This window comes from Halichoerus grypus, chromosome 6 (genome assembly GCF_964656455.1).
Source record: "Halichoerus grypus chromosome 6, mHalGry1.hap1.1, whole genome shotgun sequence".
NCBI classification, from domain to species: Eukaryota; Metazoa; Chordata; class Mammalia; order Carnivora; family Phocidae; genus Halichoerus; species Halichoerus grypus.
The window spans coordinates 120887695-120907948 of NC_135717.1; the positions used below are offsets into that span (position 1 = coordinate 120887695).

The 20254-nt window shown below is 34.9% G+C and overlaps 1 protein-coding gene and 2 pseudogenes across 1 annotated transcript; all 3 read left to right on the top strand.

Annotated features, from left to right (window-relative positions):
• The first annotated feature begins 7645 nt into the window (after positions 1-7645).
• LOC118538139 (olfactory receptor 6C3-like) lies at positions 7646-8591 on the top strand. Its single transcript, XM_036095969.2, has one exon. It carries the CDS (start codon positions 7653-7655, stop codon positions 8589-8591), a length of 939 nt encoding a protein of 312 aa, XP_035951862.1. The 5' UTR covers positions 7646-7652.
• Positions 8592-12963: 4372 nt separating this feature from the next.
• On the top strand, positions 12964-13889 carry LOC118540680 (olfactory receptor 6C1-like; annotated as a pseudogene).
• A 2211-nt stretch (positions 13890-16100) lies between these two features.
• On the top strand, positions 16101-16955 carry LOC118540670 (olfactory receptor 6C3-like; annotated as a pseudogene).
• The last annotated feature ends 3299 nt before the right edge of the window (positions 16956-20254 follow it).

Below are 20254 nucleotides of genomic sequence, written 5' to 3' on the forward strand. Positions count from 1 at the left end.
GCCGACGCCGTCCTTTCCTACGAGAGACCCACCCCGGCTGGAGCTGGACTCCGGCAGAGAGGTTCTGAAAACTTGGTGCAACAAAAGAAATTCACCATGTTTATAGTCAAGAAATAAATATCTCCTACTAGTAAATAAGACATAACCCCCAAAAAGTGAACATGAGTTAGGAATAGACAATTCATGGTTGGAAAATAAAATCTTTTAAAATGTTCAATCTCTCTAAAGTATTATGCTAACTGAAATAAGGGTGTCAGAGAAAGAAAAATACCATATGATTTCAAATCATAAGTGAAATTTAAGAAACAAAACAAATGTGCAAAAGGAAACAAAAGAGAGAGAGACAAACCAAGAAAGAGACTCTTAAACTATAGAGAACAAACTGATAGTTACTAAAGGAGAAGTATGTCAGAGAATGGGTGAAATAGGTAATGCAGATGAAGGAGAATAGTCCTTGGAATGAGCACCAGGTGTTGTAGGGAAGTTTTGAGTCACTATAGTGTACACCTGAAACTAACACTACACTGTATGTTAACTAACTGGAATTTAAATAGAAAGTTAAAAAAAAGATGTGATTATAAAAGTAAGTATAGAAATATATGGAAATTTTGCTGTACTTTAGTCATTGAAACTCCACTGTTTATAATCTTTCTTTCAAGCAACATCTTCTTTTTATTATGCTCTAAGTGTCTATAAACTTAAGTGTAGACACATATGGGAATAGCCCTGTGCTTGAGTCATTGAAACTACACTGTATATAATCATTCTTTCAAGTAATATGTCTTTCATTAAGATATAAGTGTCTGTAGACTTAAGTGTAGAAGCATATGGAGATTGCCTTATGCTTAATTCATTGAAATGACACTATGTTTGATCCATCTTTCAAGAAAAATCTTCTTTCATTAAAATGTATGTGTTTGTAAACATATATGTAGGAGCATATGGAATAGCCCCATGCTTAACTCACTAAAACTATTAGGTACAAAAAAATGTTCAACCTCGCGGGTGCTTGGGTGGCTCAGTCAGTTAAGTGTCTGCTTTCAGCTCAGTCATGATCCCAGGGTCCTGGGATAGATCTCCATGTTCAGCTCCCTGCTCTGTGGGAGTCTGCTTCTCCCTCTCTTCCCCACTGGTGCTCTCTCTCACTATCTCTGTCTCATAAAATCTTTAAAAAAAAAAAAAAAAGTTCAACCTCTCTAATAATTGGGGAATATAAAATTAAAAGAGTAAACATTTATCTACTGAGTACTTCCTGTATCCTAACTAGTCTGTAGCACTTTCACTAATTATCTCCTTTAATCTTTAGGTTATCCTAGTAGTTAAGACTATTAGTCTTCTCATTTTATGAGTAGAATAATTGATGCTCAGAAAGGTTAAATAAGGGGCGCCTGGGTGGCTCAGTCGTTAAGCGTCTGCCTTCGGCTCAGGTCATGATCCCAGGGTCCTGGGATTGAGCCCCGCGTCGGGCTCCCTGCTCAGCGGGAAGCCTGCTTCTCCCTCTCCCACTCCCCCTGCTTGTGTTCCCTCTCTCGCTGTGTCTCTCTCTGTCAAATAAATAAAATCTTTAAAAAAAAAAAAAAGAAAGGTTAAATAAGTTTTGCAAGTTTGCAAAGATATTGGGTCTCTTTAACCTCAACATCTGGGCACTGCGATCTGCTCTTTACATGACTGTCATTATTTAGTGTATTGTGGCTTCATTTCGTCTTTCCATTTGTACAATGTGTAAATGATTTCTAATATCTGTGATGCTTAGCTTGCAATGGTGTTTATTCTAGTCTGTGGGAGGGAAATTTTGAAATATCTATCAAAATTTAGTACTCAAATGTATGTTCTACCAGTACTTGTATATATGAAAAAGAAAGCACACAAATAGACTTAACATTGTAGCTAATGAAGTGATACTGGTAGCAACTTGATTTCCTAAAACTTAACCAACAACGAACCTGCTAAATTATATGCAAGTCTTCTCTGGTATTCTATGCAATTTACTCTTATATTTAAAAATGAAAAGTTAAAGTTCCAAACACTCTTCTGAGTTTTCAAGATATTAAAATGCTTCTTTGAAGGGAGAAGATGGCGTGGCGTGGTGGAAGACCCTGGACACACCTCCTCCACAGAACACACCAAATTATGCCTAATAGTAGTACAATTCCTCCTCAAGAAGAACTGAGGGCTGACTGAACAGCTTCTGAATGCCCAAAGACAAGGACAAAGGCAAGAGCACAAAATAAACAGGGAGACACAGTAACAAAGGGAGCCGCCACCCCCTACTGGGAACATAAGTGGGAGGGATGGTACTGAGGGACTAGAAATAGATTCCTCTGTCCTTGGGTAGGAAAAAAAAAAATAGCTGTAGCTTAAAAAAAACCAAAGAGCTACAGGGACAATGTCTCCCATCCCATCTACCCTAAAAGCCCATACTGGACTAGGATCCGTGTCCAGTGGCCTGAGACCTCAGTGAGCAATCCCTATCAAAATACCAATAACATTTTTCACAAGAACAGATAATCCTAAAATGTGTAGGGACTCACAGAATACCCCAATAGCCAAAGCAATCCTGAGAAAGAACAAAGCTGGAGGTATCCCTATCCCAGATTTCCATATATACTACAAAGGTATAGTAATCAAAACAGTGTGGTACAAAAGTAGAGACATAGATCAATAGGTCAATACAACAGACTACAGACCCAAGAAATAAACCTATGATCTTATTGTCAATTACTCTATGACAATGGAGATAAGAATATACAATGGGGAAAGAACAGTATTTTCAATAAACAGTGCTGGAAGTTACATGTAAAAGAATGAAACTGGCCACTTTCCAACACCATGTACTCAAATTGAAAAAAAAAAATCTCAAAAAAATAAACTCAAAATGGATAAAAAACCTAAATGTGAGACCTGGAACCATAAATAATCCTAGAAGAAATCACAGGCAGTAATTTCTCGGACATCAACTGTAGCAACACTTTTCTAGATCTGTCCCCTCGGACAAGGGAAACAAAAGCAAAAATAAACTATTGGGACTGCAGCAAAATAAAAAGTTGTTGCACAACAAATGAAACTATCAACAAAACAATAAGTCTACCTACTGAATGGGAAAAAATACTTGCAAACGATATATCTGATAAGGGGTTAATTCCAAAATACTTAAAGAACTTACGCAACTGTACACCAAAAGCAAATAATCTGTTTAAAAAAATGGTCAGAGGACCTGAATAGACATTTCCCCAAAGACATATAGATAGCCAACAGTCACATGGAAAGAAGCTCAACATCATGAATCATGTATCAACAGGGAAATGCAAATCAAAACCACACTGAGATGTTACCTTACACCAGTTAGAATGGCTAAAATCAAAATGACAAACAGTAACACATTGAGAAGATGTGGAGAAAAAGGACCCCACTTGCACTGTTGGTGAGAATGTAAATTGTTATACCCACTGTGGGAAACATTATGGAGGTTCCTCGGAAAATTAAGAATAGAAATACCTTATGACCCAATGATTTTATTATTGGGTATTTATCACCCCACAAAAAACCACCAATTTCAATAATATACACACCCCTATGTTTATTGCAACATTATTTATAATAGCCAAGATATGGGACAACCTAAGTGTCTGTCAATAGATAAATGGATATGGAAGAAGTGATATATATTATCAGTGTGTGTGTGTGTATATAAAATGAGGTGATATATATAGTGTGTGTATATTGTGTGTCTGTGTGTATGTACATATGTATATACATATGTGTATATATATAATGTATATAATGGAATAATATGCAGCCATATAAAAGGGTGAGATCCTGCATTTGAGACAACATGGACGGACATAGAGGGTATTATCATAAGTGAAATAGCCCAGACTGAGAAAGACAAATACCATATGATTCTCCTCATAAAGACTTTTTTAAAAAAATGAATAAACAGGGTGCCTGAGTGGCTCGGTCAGTTAGGTGTCTGCCTTTGGCTCAGGTCATGATCTTGGGGTCCTGGGATCAAGCCTTGCATGGGGCTCCCTGCTCAGCGGGGAGCCTGCTTCTCCCTCTCCCCCGTCCCTGCTCATGCTCTCTCTTGCTATCTTTCTCTCTCTCAAATAAATAAATAAAATGTTCCGATAAACAAACAAACAAACAAACAAAAAGCAGAATCAAACCTGTAAATATGGAGAACAAACTGATAGTTGCCAGAGGAGAGGTGGGTGGGGAGTTGGGTAAAATGGGTGAAGGGGAGCGGGAAACAGGCTTTCAGTTATGGAATGAGTAAGTCATGGGAGTAAAACACACAAAAGAAGATATCCAATCGATATTGTAATACCAGTGTAATGGGACAGATGGCAGCTACACTTGTGGTGAACAGAGCATAATGTATAAACTTGTCAAATCACTAAGTTGTACACCTGAAACTAACATGACATTGTGTGTCAACTATACTCACATTTTTTAAAAAAATTAATAACTTTAAAAAGAAAACATAGGTAAGTTTGTTGAGCACAGAGCAGGCATTTTCAAGGGAATAATGAGATCCAGAATTGGTCCCATGGAGTAAGTAAGCAGGTTGGGGCTGAGGGCTGACAAGATAAAGGATTTCTAGAGAGGCTTTTAGATCTGGCAGAGGATTTAATCCTGAATGGTTTTTGGAAGAAGGTGGACAATAGCTTAACACTGAAGTCGGAAAATGTTTTTTTAGTTTTTTGTTCTTTTTTTTTTTTTTTTTTACAACAAATTTGGTAACTGGGACATTTTCATTTCAAAGCTCTATTTTCACTTTAAAGTTAATAATAAAAATACACAACAAAAATAAATTGTTTATTCATTCTATTTTATAAAGGTGGAGATGTATAAATTTAAAAAGCCTGGTGCTACCTTCACTGAAAGGTCCACTACTGTGCAGCTCAGTCCTGTATTTAACCAGTCCTAAAGGAACTGGGAATAAATTATCTCCTGAGTGTAGATTGAGTTCCATGGGCATATCAGGAAAACTAAGTACAGACAAAGGGAAACCAGGCTGATTGGGTTGCTGGTAGGTACACTTTTGCTTTTATGTCACTATTTTGCTAGCTTTCTGGGAAGATGCATGTCATGGCATCACTGTACTTCTTGAGTTTACCTCTTTGCACCTTTTCCTTTCTTCACTCTGGTCTCTCAAGGATTTATACAATGACCAGACAAGGTAAAATTGTTTTGGTTTTGGATAGTATTCATTTAATCTTCCTCTTATCCAGGGAGCTGTGAAATATTTTACCTTCGTTATTCCCTGGAAATCTCTTAAAGAACTCACAGGGTTACAAGAGTACTTCTTGAAGTTCAGGTCAAAACAATGTTTATGGTTATACAGAAAGATAAAAGTGATAAAAAGAAATTCCTTTACTTAGAGCAGAGGCTATAGAAAGCTTGCATGCAATCCTGCATTTTCTCAGTGTGAGAGGCTTTTACATTACAAAAACAAGGGTAAACTCATGACAAAAGCCTCCTGAAGTAGATTATGAATGCACTGCCTCTCACATTTTAAGTAAATTAAGAAAATCTGGGGTTATGTTTATGACTTGAATCATTAGACATATCAAAAAGTAAGTATGTTCCAAACTTGTCAATGAATGTGTTTATCTCTCATTCCAGAGGTTATTTTGTTGAAATAAATTGCAGGGATCCCCAAGTTATCACATCAGTATATTTACAATTACTAATTTTGTAATTTAATATTTCAGTCATTGTTCAAAATACAGTAACAATCTCTGAATTTTGATCTGCCAATTTTGCTGGTATGTTATAATAAATATGTGTCTATTCCTAAAAGAAGAGAATATTGATTGTCAGGAAAAAATAAAAGAAGAAAAGGCACAATGTAAGCTTGACACTTATCCCCACAGGAAGAAAATAATACAGCAAATATTATTGAGAACTTATAGCAGAGATAAAATCTGGTTGCTAAGAATAAAGACAGAACATGATGGATAAAAGTCATATAGATTACATTTTTTTAATCACAAAAATATTTTATATCTTTCAGCATTGAAAATTTCTCCAAAACCAAATTCACTGAATTTACTAAAAAAGAAACCTATTTATTTTAGTTAACTGCTTTTTTTTAATTGAAACAGAATGAGCTTCATTTTTTTTTACAATTTTTAATTTTTTTATTATTACGTTCAGTTAGCCACAAAGATTACATTTTAATAATTTGTGGTTTCTATAAAGTAAATTTTACAGAAAATTTTATTGATTCTACTTATTTAGTCTTCTGGAAAGAAGACAATGAGATATTTTGTGATCAAAAAATTCCCTTATGCAATCCTCTTGCCCTCAGACAAATTTGAGAGTAAAAAGACAAAGTGAACATAGTTTGAAAAGAAAAAAGAACCAGAAAACTAAGTCAATTGTTAATTTAAATAAGGAACATGAAGATGATATAAGTGGATCAGTATGTTGTAAAAAGTATGTTATTTATATGGCTTCATCTATGTGTTAAATTATATCTCTGGCTTCTGTTTTATTTCCCACAAATAAAGAACTTTACTCTCATTTACAACCAAGGCAATTCTAGGTTTATATTTCTAAGATAGGAAACACATTTATTTCTTCTGGTCACATTTAAAAGAATATATATTAAGAATAACAATAATCGTAGCTCTTAATAAGTTCAGGAATTGTGACTGGGTCATCAGCTTCCACCAAAATCTTAGAAGACAATGAAGTTTGAAAAAAAAAAAAAGAAGACAATGAAGTTTGCAAATGGCATCAAAGTTAAAACTCAGAATTAGGCATTTCAGTCCTAAGGGCACACAATCTTGGAAACTGGAAAACAATGTCTCAATATCTAAATTACAGATGTGATAACTATTATAGCAGAAATGAATTTCCCTTGCCTCTAGAGACATATCTAGAAAAATTTTGCTATGTCCAATTTCAGAGAAATTACTGCCTGTGCTCTCTTCTAGGATTTTTATGCATTCAGGTTTCACAGGTAGGTCTTTAATCCATTTTGAGTTTAGTTTTGTGTATGGTGTAAGAGAGTAGTGTAGTTTCATTCTTCTGCATATAGCTGACCAGTTTACCCAACACCATTTGTTGAAGAGACTGTCTTTTTCCCATTGGATATTCTTTCCTCCTTTATGGAACCAAGAAACAAACTCTTAGCTATAGAGAACAAACTGATGATTACCAGAGGGGAGGTGGGTGGGAGAATGGGGGAGATAGGGGATGGGGATTAAGGAGTGCACATGTCCTGATGAGCACTGGGTGATGTATGCAATTGTTGAATCACTATATTGTACAACTGAAATGAATATAACAATGTGTGTTACCAATACTGGAATTAAAATAAAATAAAAATAAATAAGTAAAAATTAAGAAATATATTTCATATATAGACAATTTATATAATTCCTACAGGAGTTATATAAAGTCACTCATGAGGGGACTTTTAACATAGACCTGTGAATATGGGTTTTCCTTTTTAAGAGAGAATGTGTGAAATATTTGTGCCAAAATTGTACACAGGAAAAAAGTTCCATGCTTCATTTCAATGGAGATAATAATATGAACATTTAAATCTTTAAATCTTCAATTCCTTTACTATTCACATACTCTTTCTTTCTGTTTTGTTTCTCAACAGATTTTGCTTAAAGAAAATAAAAAGCAGTATGAGAAACCATACAATGATTACAGAGTTTGTTCTCTTGGGCATCTCAGACGACCCACAGCTCCAGGTTGTAATCTTTATCTTTTTATTTATGGCTTATGTGTTAAGTGTCACTGGAAACCTAACCATCATCATCCTCACCTGGATAGACTGTCATCTCAAGACTCCTATGTATTACTTCCTACAGAATTTCTCCTTCTTAGAAATTACATTCACCAGTGTCTCTATTCCCAGATTTTTGAGGGCAATCATTACGAATGTCAAGACCATTTCCTATAACAATTGCTTAGCTCAACTATTTTTCTTCATCTTCATGGGAGTTTCTGAATTTTTTCTTCTCACTGCCATGTCTTTTGATCGTTATGTTGCCATCTGCAAGCCTCTTCATTACACCATCATCATGAACAAAAAAATCTGTACCCTGCTTGTCTTTGGGTCTTGGCTAGGAGGATTTCTTACCATTTTCCCACCACTCATGCTCATCCTCCAGCTAGATTTCTGTGCTTCCAATGTAATTGATCATTTCTCTTGTGACTATTTCCCCATTTTACAACTCTCATGCTCAGATACAGGGCTTTTAGAGATGATTGGTTTTTACTTTGCTTTTGTTACTCTGCTCTTCACTTTGGCATTAGTGATGCTTTCCTACCTGTGCATCCTTAGCACCATCCTGAGAATCCCATCTGCTAGTCAGAGGAAAAAGGCTTTCTCCACATGTTCCTCTCACTTGATTGTCATTTCCATCTCTTATGGGAGCTGTATATTCATGTATGTCAAGCCTTCAGCAAAAGAAAGAGCATCACTGACCAAAGGAGTAGCTATTCTCAACACCTCGATTGCGCCCATGTTGAACCCTTTTATTTATACCCTGAGGAACCAGCAAGTAAAACAAGCTTTCAAAAACTTGCTTCAGAAAGTACTGTTTTCTAGAAACAAATGAAAGGATGTATTAACATGAATGGATGTCATTGTGAAGATCCAATAAAGGACAAATAAAATTTCAACTTCTAGAGTTTCTTCCAATATCCATCTCACAGATACTTGCAAGGCTGAGCACTTTAATTTTTCTTTTAAACTGAAAGTAACTCTGTTGTGTCTTTCTTTCAAACCATCTATAGATTCCATTTCCTCATTGGCTTACAATTCTAAATAGAAAGCCAGTGGCTATAAAGCATACATCATTTTACTGATTGTTCTGAATAATAAAGATATTGTAAACGGTAATAGCAAAAGGAGTAAACAGTTTTGATCAACTTACTCTTAAATTTTATTTTGTCACTGATATCACAGTTTCTTTCTTAAAGTTATAAGAAATGAAATATATTATCTGTAACAGCCATATTTTTTGCATACTATCTGCAGTATTTGTCCAAGTCCTCCCTCTCAGCTATAGGTTTGTTTATTTTACTGCTTGTAAATTATTTGAAGGTCATATGTCTTCTGTTTTATAGTTAGGCTTAAGGTATATGTTATGTCTTATTTTATATACTCTCCTTGTTTATCTGTATTATATTTAAAAATATGATATAGACGAATATTTAGGCAGTCACCATTACACTCATGCCAACTGGAAGTCTAATAGGAATTTCACAAATAATAATATCTCTTCTGTATAAAGCATTTATTCTATGCCATATACTCAACTAGGTATGTCCTAAATCATATCATATTTAGTTTTCACAGCTATATGGCAAATTAGAGTGATTATCTCTCTTTTATAAATGTGTAAATTGAAAGGTTGAGTAATTTGCCTGAGGTCTTGAGCTATAACAGCTAATATGATGAACTGATTTGAAAAATGAAACAAAAAAATGACTAAAAACTTGTGTTTGCTTTATTTTATACATTTTCCGAACTCTTAAGGACCAGCATATTTTGCTTAGCTTTTACTAAGGATTTGCACAATTTTATTGGTATTTTACACTCACATTATATCATTTGGGCATGACTGCATTATTATAGTCTAGTCAGGGAAGGTGCCAATTCCTAATATTATACTTGGAATATACACTGGGACGTTAATCAATCAAAACAAGAACCTCTTCAAATGCCATTGCTGGTGAGCAACAGAGTGAGAAGGAAAAGAAGCATAAAGTACTAGCAGTATTATAGTACCAAACATTCTTCTTGGAAGGCAGATTAAAGTTAATGGAGACAATGAATGACTTAGTACAATGTGGTAGATTACCAGTTTTTAAAAATGACATGGTGTAAAGACAACTTTGGTAGAGTTTTGAAGTATGAACTGAGATATTTAGTTGGTAACTCTGTCTGAAAAATAATCTCTGTTGGTCTGTTTGTTTCTCAAGAGAAACAAATCACACTTAGAATGGTTGTTTGCTCATTGTTATTTTTTCTGTCTCATTGGACACTGTCCCCTAAGCTTCCTTGTCAAATTTCAGTTCTAGTGTGTATTATGTTTTATATTCCTTAGTGTTTTGTGTGCAGTCCGGTTCTGGCAATTTTGATTCACTGAATTATTCCCCGTGAGCCATCGGCAGAGAGAACAGATAAAACATTACAAAGCTCATGCTACATAAAATCTGTGTAGACATATCAGACAGTTTTAAAACACCTTCTGATATTTTCTCTCTTTCATATATTTGCTCCTGTCTCACTCTCTGTACTCAAGAAATAATGGGAAATTTAGGACAAAAACATTAACAGTAGAAAGCGAAGGGGTTCATTAAGAGGAAATGTGTTCAGGAATGCTGCTTTCCCTGCATTACAACAATGGCAACTGCTAATACATTTTATGTTATGGCCATTCTACATGTTAGTCAGCCTGCATGAAAATCAGAGGTAAGTCAGACATATGGAAGGCAATGGAGTCTCCCAAACTGTATCATTGCTTCATTACTTATCAGCTCAACTTTTAATCAGATTAAACAGGATATATTAGAATTTCATTTTCCAACTGGATTTATTTTTAAAAATGTAAAGGGATGTTAGTATGTTTTGTTTTATTATATCAATTTATTCATTCTCCATTAAATGAAAAGCAGGAAATTACCATCTCTATGCCGTGTTTCTAATTGAATATTGGTTATGTAGTACTTTCTTTAAGAGAACAGACTTTAATTTTAGGTAGTCTCTGATTATATTGAACACTTGTTAGATATACAAATATATCTAAGGTAAAAACTACACTACCCTTGTGCTTCATTTGGGAATAAAGATAAAGTTCCATCAGTGTGTCATAAAAGCTAAATGAGATAGAATATATAAATCCTTAGTATGTCCTTGGAATAAATAATGCCTTTCCTTAATCACAGTAACTATGAATAATCTGCCCAAAGTTGAAAAACAATTCCAACTAAAAGAACATAAATAAACCAGCTCTTCTTAAAGCATATTTAGTGCCACATGGTTTATACAGCACTTTCACTTATAATTTCAGTTAATTCCCAAAACGCCCTTGAAATTTCATGTCCATGGTAAACAGAGAAAACTGACTCTTAAGGAAATTAAGTACCATTCAAAATCACAAATCCATTAAGCTGCCCATTTGGATTTTTAACCCATGTTTCTCTAACTGCAGAGCCCATATACTTTCTGCAGTAGCAATTTACCTGAGAGTGTCGTAAGTAAGAAATTAATAGTATTTTGATACCATGATCTTATTATGAATTTATGTACTTTTCCTTTTTTCTTTGATTATTGATGACTGAATAAGGAACAGAACAGTGGTGTTTTCAGAATGAAACTTTGAAGGTACTTTGTGGCCATCTTATTGAACAAATATGAAGTATTATTGTTAACTTTCATTTTGAATAGCTCAAAGAGTATATCTCAGGGGTTCTTAGAAGGGATTCTTGATTTTGACAAAAATGAATGGAAGATAATTTAAGGTAAACCTAAACCATGTTCTTGCAGGGGAAATATGGACCTGCATTCAGAAATAAAAAGATGAGCTAAATGCTTAGAGATATCCTTCATACTCTGCATGAGTACATCCTTGGGATGGCTTCAGGCTTGAGGAATCATATGCACCTTGTTAACATTGTCTTGTCTTTTCTCCCCAAAGGCTGCTGAATGAATGAATGAATAACATCCATCAGGCTTAACTGATGTTGGTAAATGAATACAGTCCATTGAATTTTCATTAACATTTTTACATAAATAGTGTAGTATACCTCCCCCAGTCTGTGATATTGGATCATCTCTTGGTAGACTTTCTTTAGGCTTGTATTTACCAATCCTTGAAAATTGGCCTTTAAGTACTCCTTTTCAGTGATGCTCACATGAACCTTTCTATATATATTAATATCTTCCTTCATAGCTCTTCATACATTCCCTCAAAGGTTTAATCAGTAGCCAAAATGTGTAATTCAGTCAAGTTATTATTTTTCAGGAAGTGTTAAAATTGGTAGGAAAGTTAAGAAAATAAGGGATATGCAAAAAAAGTTGAAATAAGGTTAAAAATGTGGTGCATTGACACGTTATTACCTATGGAAGAGTAATAATATACATTTTTAAACCAGGATCTCCTAAGCCAGTAAATTTAGTGCAAAAATTTCAATTTGGGGATTGAATTGAATTTCAATTCAAATGAAACCAAATATTGTCTATTTGATGAGAATGCATATTGAGGCTTCCAGGTGTTGTGAAAAACTGTTTCCTAGGAAAAGCAAACCCTGATGAAGACACAGTATTGTTACTGAGCAGGAGTAAAGTTAATTAAATGCATTCTAAAGAAATTTAATGAAACCAATTTTGAAATAATGTTTTATGAAGTTTTTTTTAAAATTATGTATCAGAAAAATTTGGGCTTCTTTTACATGTCCTTTCTTATAAATTTACTCCATATGGAGAATTTAGGCCCAGCAAATAAATACATATTGAAAAGTAGATAAAGTAGGAAAACACATCTTGTAAAACAAAGACACAACCTACATAATATGCAGCCAGGAATTGGGCATACAATAGAGAACGTCACCTGATGGGTGTTTGTGATGCAAGAACAAACTCAGCATGACTTAATTAATTAATTAGACAAGTGTTTATTTTAAGCCTCCTATGACACTTCCAGGCACTGGACTGTGTTGCAAAGGCTTTGAAGTTCAGACTCTGTCCTAACTTTCACACACGCACAATGTAGTGGAGTAGTTCACAGGAGATTTCAGCACAGATGTGTGGTGGGCCAGGAAGAATCTGTTGAAGATTCATAAAATCTCACCTATAGATGAAAACACATAGTATTTCAGCCAAATTCTGGCTCCACACTTCGACCTTTGCTAATTCACTCTTCGAGTTTGTTCCTTGTGTTTTCTCCTAGAGGTCTGGTAGAACAACAAATAAGTGACTGAAGAATGAGAAACCACACAGAACTAACAGAGTTTATCCTCCTGGGATTGTCAGATGACCCACAGCTTCAGGGGGTGATCTTTGTCTTTCTGCTCATCACCTACATGCTCAGCATCACTGGGAACCTGACCATTATCACCCTCACCCTGCTGGATCCTCATCTCCTTTCTTCCCCAGAAACTTCTCCTTGCTAGAGGTTTCATTCACGACTGTCAGCGTACCCAAGTTCCTGGGCACCCTGATTACAGGAGATAAAACTATTTCTTTTGATAATTGCATTGCTCAGTTATTTTTTTTCATTCTGTTGGGAGTCACTGAATTTTACCTCCTGGCTGCCATGTCCTATGACCGTTACATTGCCATCTGCAAACCTCTGCATTACATGACCATCATGAATCCCAGAGTCTGCACACTCCTTGTCTTTGCTTCTTGGTTGATTTCATTCTTAATCGTACTCCCTGCACTCATGTTGCTCTTAAACCTTAATTACTATAGATCTAATATTATTGACCATTTCACCTGTGATTATTTTCCCCTGCTGCAACTTTCTTGTTCAGACACAAAATTCCTAGAGATAATGGGGTTTTCCTGGTCTCTGTTTACTTTAATGTTCACTTTGGTAATCATAATTCTGTCCTACATATATATCATCAGAACAATTTTGAAGATTCCTTCTGCTAGTCAGAGGACAAAGGCCTTTTCCACCTGTTCATCCCACATGATTGTCATCTCCATCTCCTATGGCAGCTGCATTTTCATGTATATTAAACCCTCAGCAAAAGACAGAGTGTCTCTGAGCAAAGGAGTTGCTGTGCTAAACACCTCAGTAGCCCCCATGCTGAACCCCTTTATTTATAGCCTAAGGAACCAGCAAGTCAAGCGAGCCTTCATGGACAGGGTAAGGAAGATTCTATTTTTCTCAAGCAAATGAAATGCTGAGGTGTCACGAATTAGACACTCATAATGCAGGGCAATTTAAAATATACAAACATGAAATTTGAGCAACTTCTTCAAATCGCGGTGGCCTTCCTGTCAACCTTATTCATTACATCTTTCTAACAGCTTATAAGCACATTTAATATATTTCCCATTCAATTGAAATAACTTCATATGCCCTTCTGGTTCCTGTTCTTCTGAACCCATTGTTAGTTGCAACTTCTTGAACAATAATTATCGTAATTCAGAAAGTTGTACTTTGAGTCTTGTTTAGGAAAACAATTATCCCCCAGAATGGAGGATACACTGTAAATATTGATATGATATTTTCCTTACTCTATACAGAAAATATAATTTTGTGATTTTCATTGATCTTTGTCAGAAATCCCTTCACCATCTTGCAATTTCTCTAGGAAAAAAAATTCTTCAAATGCCATATGATTTATTGAAAAATGTGAATGTTTTCATTTAAAAACCAAGAAACATTGCTCACTAAATAAGGTGTGTTCATATAATTTATCAATTGGTTTAAAAAGCGTAGATATAATGGGGTGCCTGGGTAGCTCAGTCGGTTAAGCCGCTGCCTTCAGCTCAGGTCATGATCCCAGGGTCCTGGGATCGAGCCCCACATCGGGCTCCCTGCTCGGTGGAGAGCCTGCTTCTCCCTCTCCCTCTGTCTGCCGCTCTGCCTACTTGTGCTCTCTCTCTATCTCTGTTAAATAAATAAAAATCTAAAAAAAAAAAAAAAGAATTAAAAAAATAATAAAATAAAAAGCGTAGATATTTAACACATATGCTTTTGTAGGCATGGTGCTAAATACATCTCCGTCTTTCCAAATCCAGCTAGGACTCACTAGGTATAGGTATGACATAGGTAGATATACAAGTAAATGCATACGTACATACATATGTATACACATACTGTAGAAAGTAGTGATGAAATAGTGGCTTCGATATGTAGAATAAGTTCAATTTCTCTAATTCCATGGAATGTAAGCTCCACTTTCTGACTATGCTGAAATATTTATGTATAGCTCCTTTCCTAGTTTTGGAGTAGTTTGAAACTGGGCATGTGTCTAAATTATTTGATGCCTAAACAGTAAAATCATTTAAGTTTTGTAGAAAATAAAAGCTTCAAAACAGAGTAAAATTTTCCATTTCATATAAAATTAGAATTACACAGGTTAAAATACTCTTCCACCCATTCTACTTAAGGTATTAAGTGCCTAAAGTATTTTGGAAAGATGTATGTGTATGTATGTGTGTGTGTGAGAGAGAGAAAATGAAAGAAGATTATGGATACGATAAAGTATTCTAAATAATACAAACCATTTTTTAGTAATAGAAATATACTATAATCCTAATTAGTGGTGCAACATTCCTAATGATTTCTATGCAATATGTTCAACTGAGAAATATAGCACAAGAATTGATGAGAAAAAAGTAAGTAATAGAAAATTGAAAGGGACTCAAAATGTAAGAGAAAACTTGTGAATGGTTTCTCAATTTCATCCTATCTGAAGTATAATCTGTATGTGAAAGAAGGCAAATAGGTGACAAAGTTAGGGTTTCTATAACCTCTCAACATATACCTCCCCACTGGTAAATCAGGCGTCGGGTACCTCTGGCATATATAACATACCATAGGGATGAAAATGAATCTATCAAGCCCATAGCATAATTAGCTATCAATAAATAGTAGTGATTATTATTAATATTGGTCTCTATATGTAACTGCAATAATTGTGAATAAGTACAAATTATATTTATAAAGTGGTGAGAACACCTAACTCGAGATCTACCCACTTGTATTTTTAAGGGCTCAATACAGTATTGTTAACTGTAGGCAAATGTAGTACAGCAATGTTCTTCAATAATATTCATCTTCAACATCTTGAGAACTTACTCATCTTACAGAACTGAACTTTGTACCAGCTAACAGCAACTCCCCATTGCCCACCTTGCTCCATCCCAAGACAGCCACCGTTCTATTCTCCATTTCCATGAGATAGACTTTTTTAACATCTCACATAAGTGGAATCATGCATTTTTTTGTCTTTCCACTTGTTTCACTTAGGGTAATGTCCTCCAGATTCATCAATATTGTCTCATATCTTTAAAAGAAATAAAAATGGAAGAGAAAGAAATAAAGAACCACATAATGATCAGAGTTTGTCCTGCTGAGCCTTGATCCTGATGATCCTGACTTCTGATTGTGATTTTACTCTTCCTATTTATCACATACATGTTATGTGGCAATGGAAACCTGATTATCATCACCCTAACTTGGGTGGGCTTTCATCTATAGACACCTACATATTTCTTAGTTAGAACTTCTCTTTATTAGAAATCTCATTTACAATTATATGTAGTCTTTGATTTCTGGGGTTAATTATCACCAGGGATAATATCATTTCCTATAACAGTTGTGCAGCCCAACTTTTCTTTATTTTCATGGGGGTATGAATTTCAAATTCTAATTGCCATGTCCTTTGATCATTATGTTGCCATTTGCAAGCCCCTTCATTATCCAACCATCATGAACAGGAAACTCCGTAACCTGTTTATGCTATGTGCATTGCTGGGCATGTTTCTGACCATTTTCCCACCCCTTATACTCCTCACCCAGCTAGATTACTGTGTTTCCAATGTCACTGAACACTTTGCATGTGGCTATCTTTCCTTTTTGCAACGGTCTCATTCAGATACATGGCTCCTAGTAGTAATTGGCTTTTTCTTTGTTTTGGTTATTTTGCTATTTACTTTGGCATTGGTGATTTTGCCCTACATATACATCACATCTCCTAGTCAGAGGGAAAAAAAATTTTTTTTCTCTATTGTTCTACTCACATGGTTGCCATTTCTATTTTCATATATGCTAATTCTTCTGCAAAAAAAAAAAATCATTGACAAAAGAAGTAGCTATTCTCAATAATTCTGTTGCCCTCATGCTAAACACTTTTATGTATACCCTAAGGGACCAGAAAGGATACAAGCCTTCAAAGATTTGGTCCTTGAAATACTGTTTCATACAAACAAATCAAAGTTTCAGGTAATATGAATGAATGTTATCATGAAGATTCAATAAAAGAAAATGAAAATTAAACTAATTTGTACTATCTTCCTATATCCATGTCACAGCTACAAGAAATGCTGAGCTCATTTGCTAAACACTCTTGATAACATGGATGTGGCTGAGTTGTGTCTTCCTTTAAAACTATCTGTAAGTTCCATGTCCGTGATTTATGATTGTGAATATAAAACCTGTAGTTATGGAAGATAAATCATTTTGCTGACTATTCTGATTAATCAAAATGTTTGATCAAAAACACTAATTCCAAAAGATATATGAACCCACATTGTTCACAATAGCTAAGATATGGAAGCAATCCAAGTGTACATTGATAGATGAAAGGATAAAAATGTTGTGAGATACATATATATAATGGAATATTAGTCAGCCATAAGAAAGGATAAAATCCTGCCATTAGCAACAACATGGATTGACCTAGAGGGTGTTTTGCTAAATCAAATAAGTCAGACAGAGAAAGACAGATACCATATGATTTCACTTATATTTGGAATCTCAAAAACAAAACAAAGCAATGAATAAACAAACAAACAAAACAGGAACAGATCCATAAATACAGAGAACAAACTGATGGTTGCCAGAAGGAAGGGGTGGGGAGATGGGCAAAATGTGTGAAGGGGAGTGGAATGTACAGACTTTCAATTATGGAATAAATAAGTCACATAAATAGAAGGTAAAGCATAAGGAATATAGTCAATGCTATTGTAATAGCTCTGGATGGTGACAGATGGCAACTGCACTTGCAGTGAGCACAGCATAATGTATGGACATCTTGAAATGCTACATTGTACAACTGAAACTAATGTAACACTATGTGTCAACTAAACTTCAGTAAAAAACGTTTTATACTGTAATGACTTAAAGTCAATACTGTTTCAATTTATTTTAAATATCTCTTTTCTCTTATTGATATAAAATTATTTTTCCTTTTAATAGTTACCTGAATCATGAAATAAATATCTATAGCACCATTGTTTTTGCATACTATCTGTAGTGTCGGTCCAATTCTTCCCATTCAGTTAATAAACTTGGGTGCATATGTTACCACTTACAAACTATTTGAAGGTCATGTATCCTATGTTTTCTAGATATGAAGTCGTGTGTTATGTCTTGTTGTATAAACTCTTCTTATTTTCTGCATTATTTTTTATAAAAATATGTAACATAAAGATTTTAAAGATTTTATTTATTTATTTATTTATTTATTTTAGAGACAGAGAGAGAGAGGGCGCATGAGGGTGGGGAGAGGAGCAGAGGGAGAGGGACAAGCAGACTCTGCTCTGGGCACAGAGCCTGACACAGGGCTTGATCTCACGACTTTGAGATCATGACCCAAGCCGAAATCAAGAGTTGGCCACTTAACCGATTGAGCCACCCAGGCACCCCAAGGCAGCCACTAACTCATGCCACCTAAAAGTTTGATAGGAATTTCGTAAATAATAACTCTTATATAGAGAGCATATATTTTGTGTCATATGCAAAACAAGGTATGTTCTATACCATATCATAATTAACCTTGAAGCTATATGACAAATTAGACATGATTATCCCTTTTTACCAATGTGTAAATTGATGCTTAGAAATGTTGAATGATTTGCCTAAGGTCTTGAGCTATAACAGCCAATATTATAGCCTAATTTGAAAAACAAAGCAAAACAAAGAAAAACTTGTGCTTGCTCTCTTTTATTTATTTATTTTTATTTATTTTATTAACATATAATGTATTATTTGTTTCAGGGGTACAGGTCTGTGATTCATCAGTCTTACACAATTCACAGCGCTCACCATAGTACCTGCCCTCCCAATGTCCATCACCCAGCCACCCCATCCCTCCCACCTCCCTCCACTCCAGCATCCCTCAGTTTGAGAGTCTCTTATGATTTGTCTCCCTCTCCGGTTTCATGTTGTTTCATTTTCCCCTCCCTTCCCTTATGATCCTCTGTCTTGTTTCTCAAATTCTTCATATCAGTGAGATCATATGATACTCGTCTTTCTCTGATTGATTTATTTCTAGTTCCATCCACGTCATTGAAAATGGCAAGATTTCATTTTTTGATGGCTGCTTAATATTCCATTATATATATATGTATATGCATATATATATATATATATATATATATATATATATATATGTATACACCACATCTTCTTTATCCATTCATCTGTTGATGGATATCTAGGCTCTTTCCATAGTTTGGCTATTGTGGACTTTGCTGCTATAAACATTGGGGTGCAGGTGCCCCTTTGGATCCCTACCTTTGTATCTTTGGGGTAAATACCTAGTAGTGCAATTGTTGGGTCATAGGGTAGCTGTATTTCAACTTTTTGAGGAACCTCCATACTGTTTTCCAGAGTGGCTGCACCAGCTTGCATTCCTACCAACAGTGTAGGAGGGTTCCCCTTTCTGAGAATCCTCACCATTTGTCATTTCCTGACTTGTTAATTTTAGCCATTCTGACTGGTGTGAGGTGGTATCTCATTGTGGTTTTGATTTGTATTTCCCTGATGCCGAATGATGTTGAGCATTTTTTCGTGTCTATTGGCCATTTGGATGTCTTCTTTGCAGAAATGTCTGTTCATGTCTTCTCCCCATTTCTTGATTGGATCATTTGTTTTTTGGGTGTTGAGTTTGATTAGTTCTTTATAGATTTTGGATACTAGCCCTTTATCTGATATGTCATTTGCAAATATCTTCTCCCATTCTGTCGGTTGCCTTTTGGTTTTGTTGACTGTTTCCTTTGCTGTGCAAAAGCTTTTTATCTTGATGAAGTCCCAATAGTTCATTTTTGCCCTTGCTTCCCTTGCCTTTGGCGATGTTTCTAGGAAGAAGTTGCTGCGGCTGAGGTCAAATGTATATTTGAAACTCTGTAAGGACTTGCAAATTTTGCATAGCTTTTACTATAATAAGAACAATTTTACTGGTGTTTTTACTCACCTTATCTTATCTGCACATAGTTATATTATTATAGTCTAGTCAAGAAGGGTACTAACTCTTAATATAATACTTGGCATATAAATTAGAACTTTAATCAATCAAAACAAGAAACTCTTCAACTGCCATTGCTGGTAAGCAATAAAGTAAACAGGAAAAACAGTATTATGTGTAATGTACTAACAGTATTATGGTACCAAAATTTTCTCACTAGGAGGCAGATTAATAATAATGTAATCAAGGAATGGACTTAGTACAATGTGGTAGATTACCAGTTTTAAAAAATGTCATGGTGTAGAGATGCATTTAGTCAAGATCTACATTAGGAATTAAGATA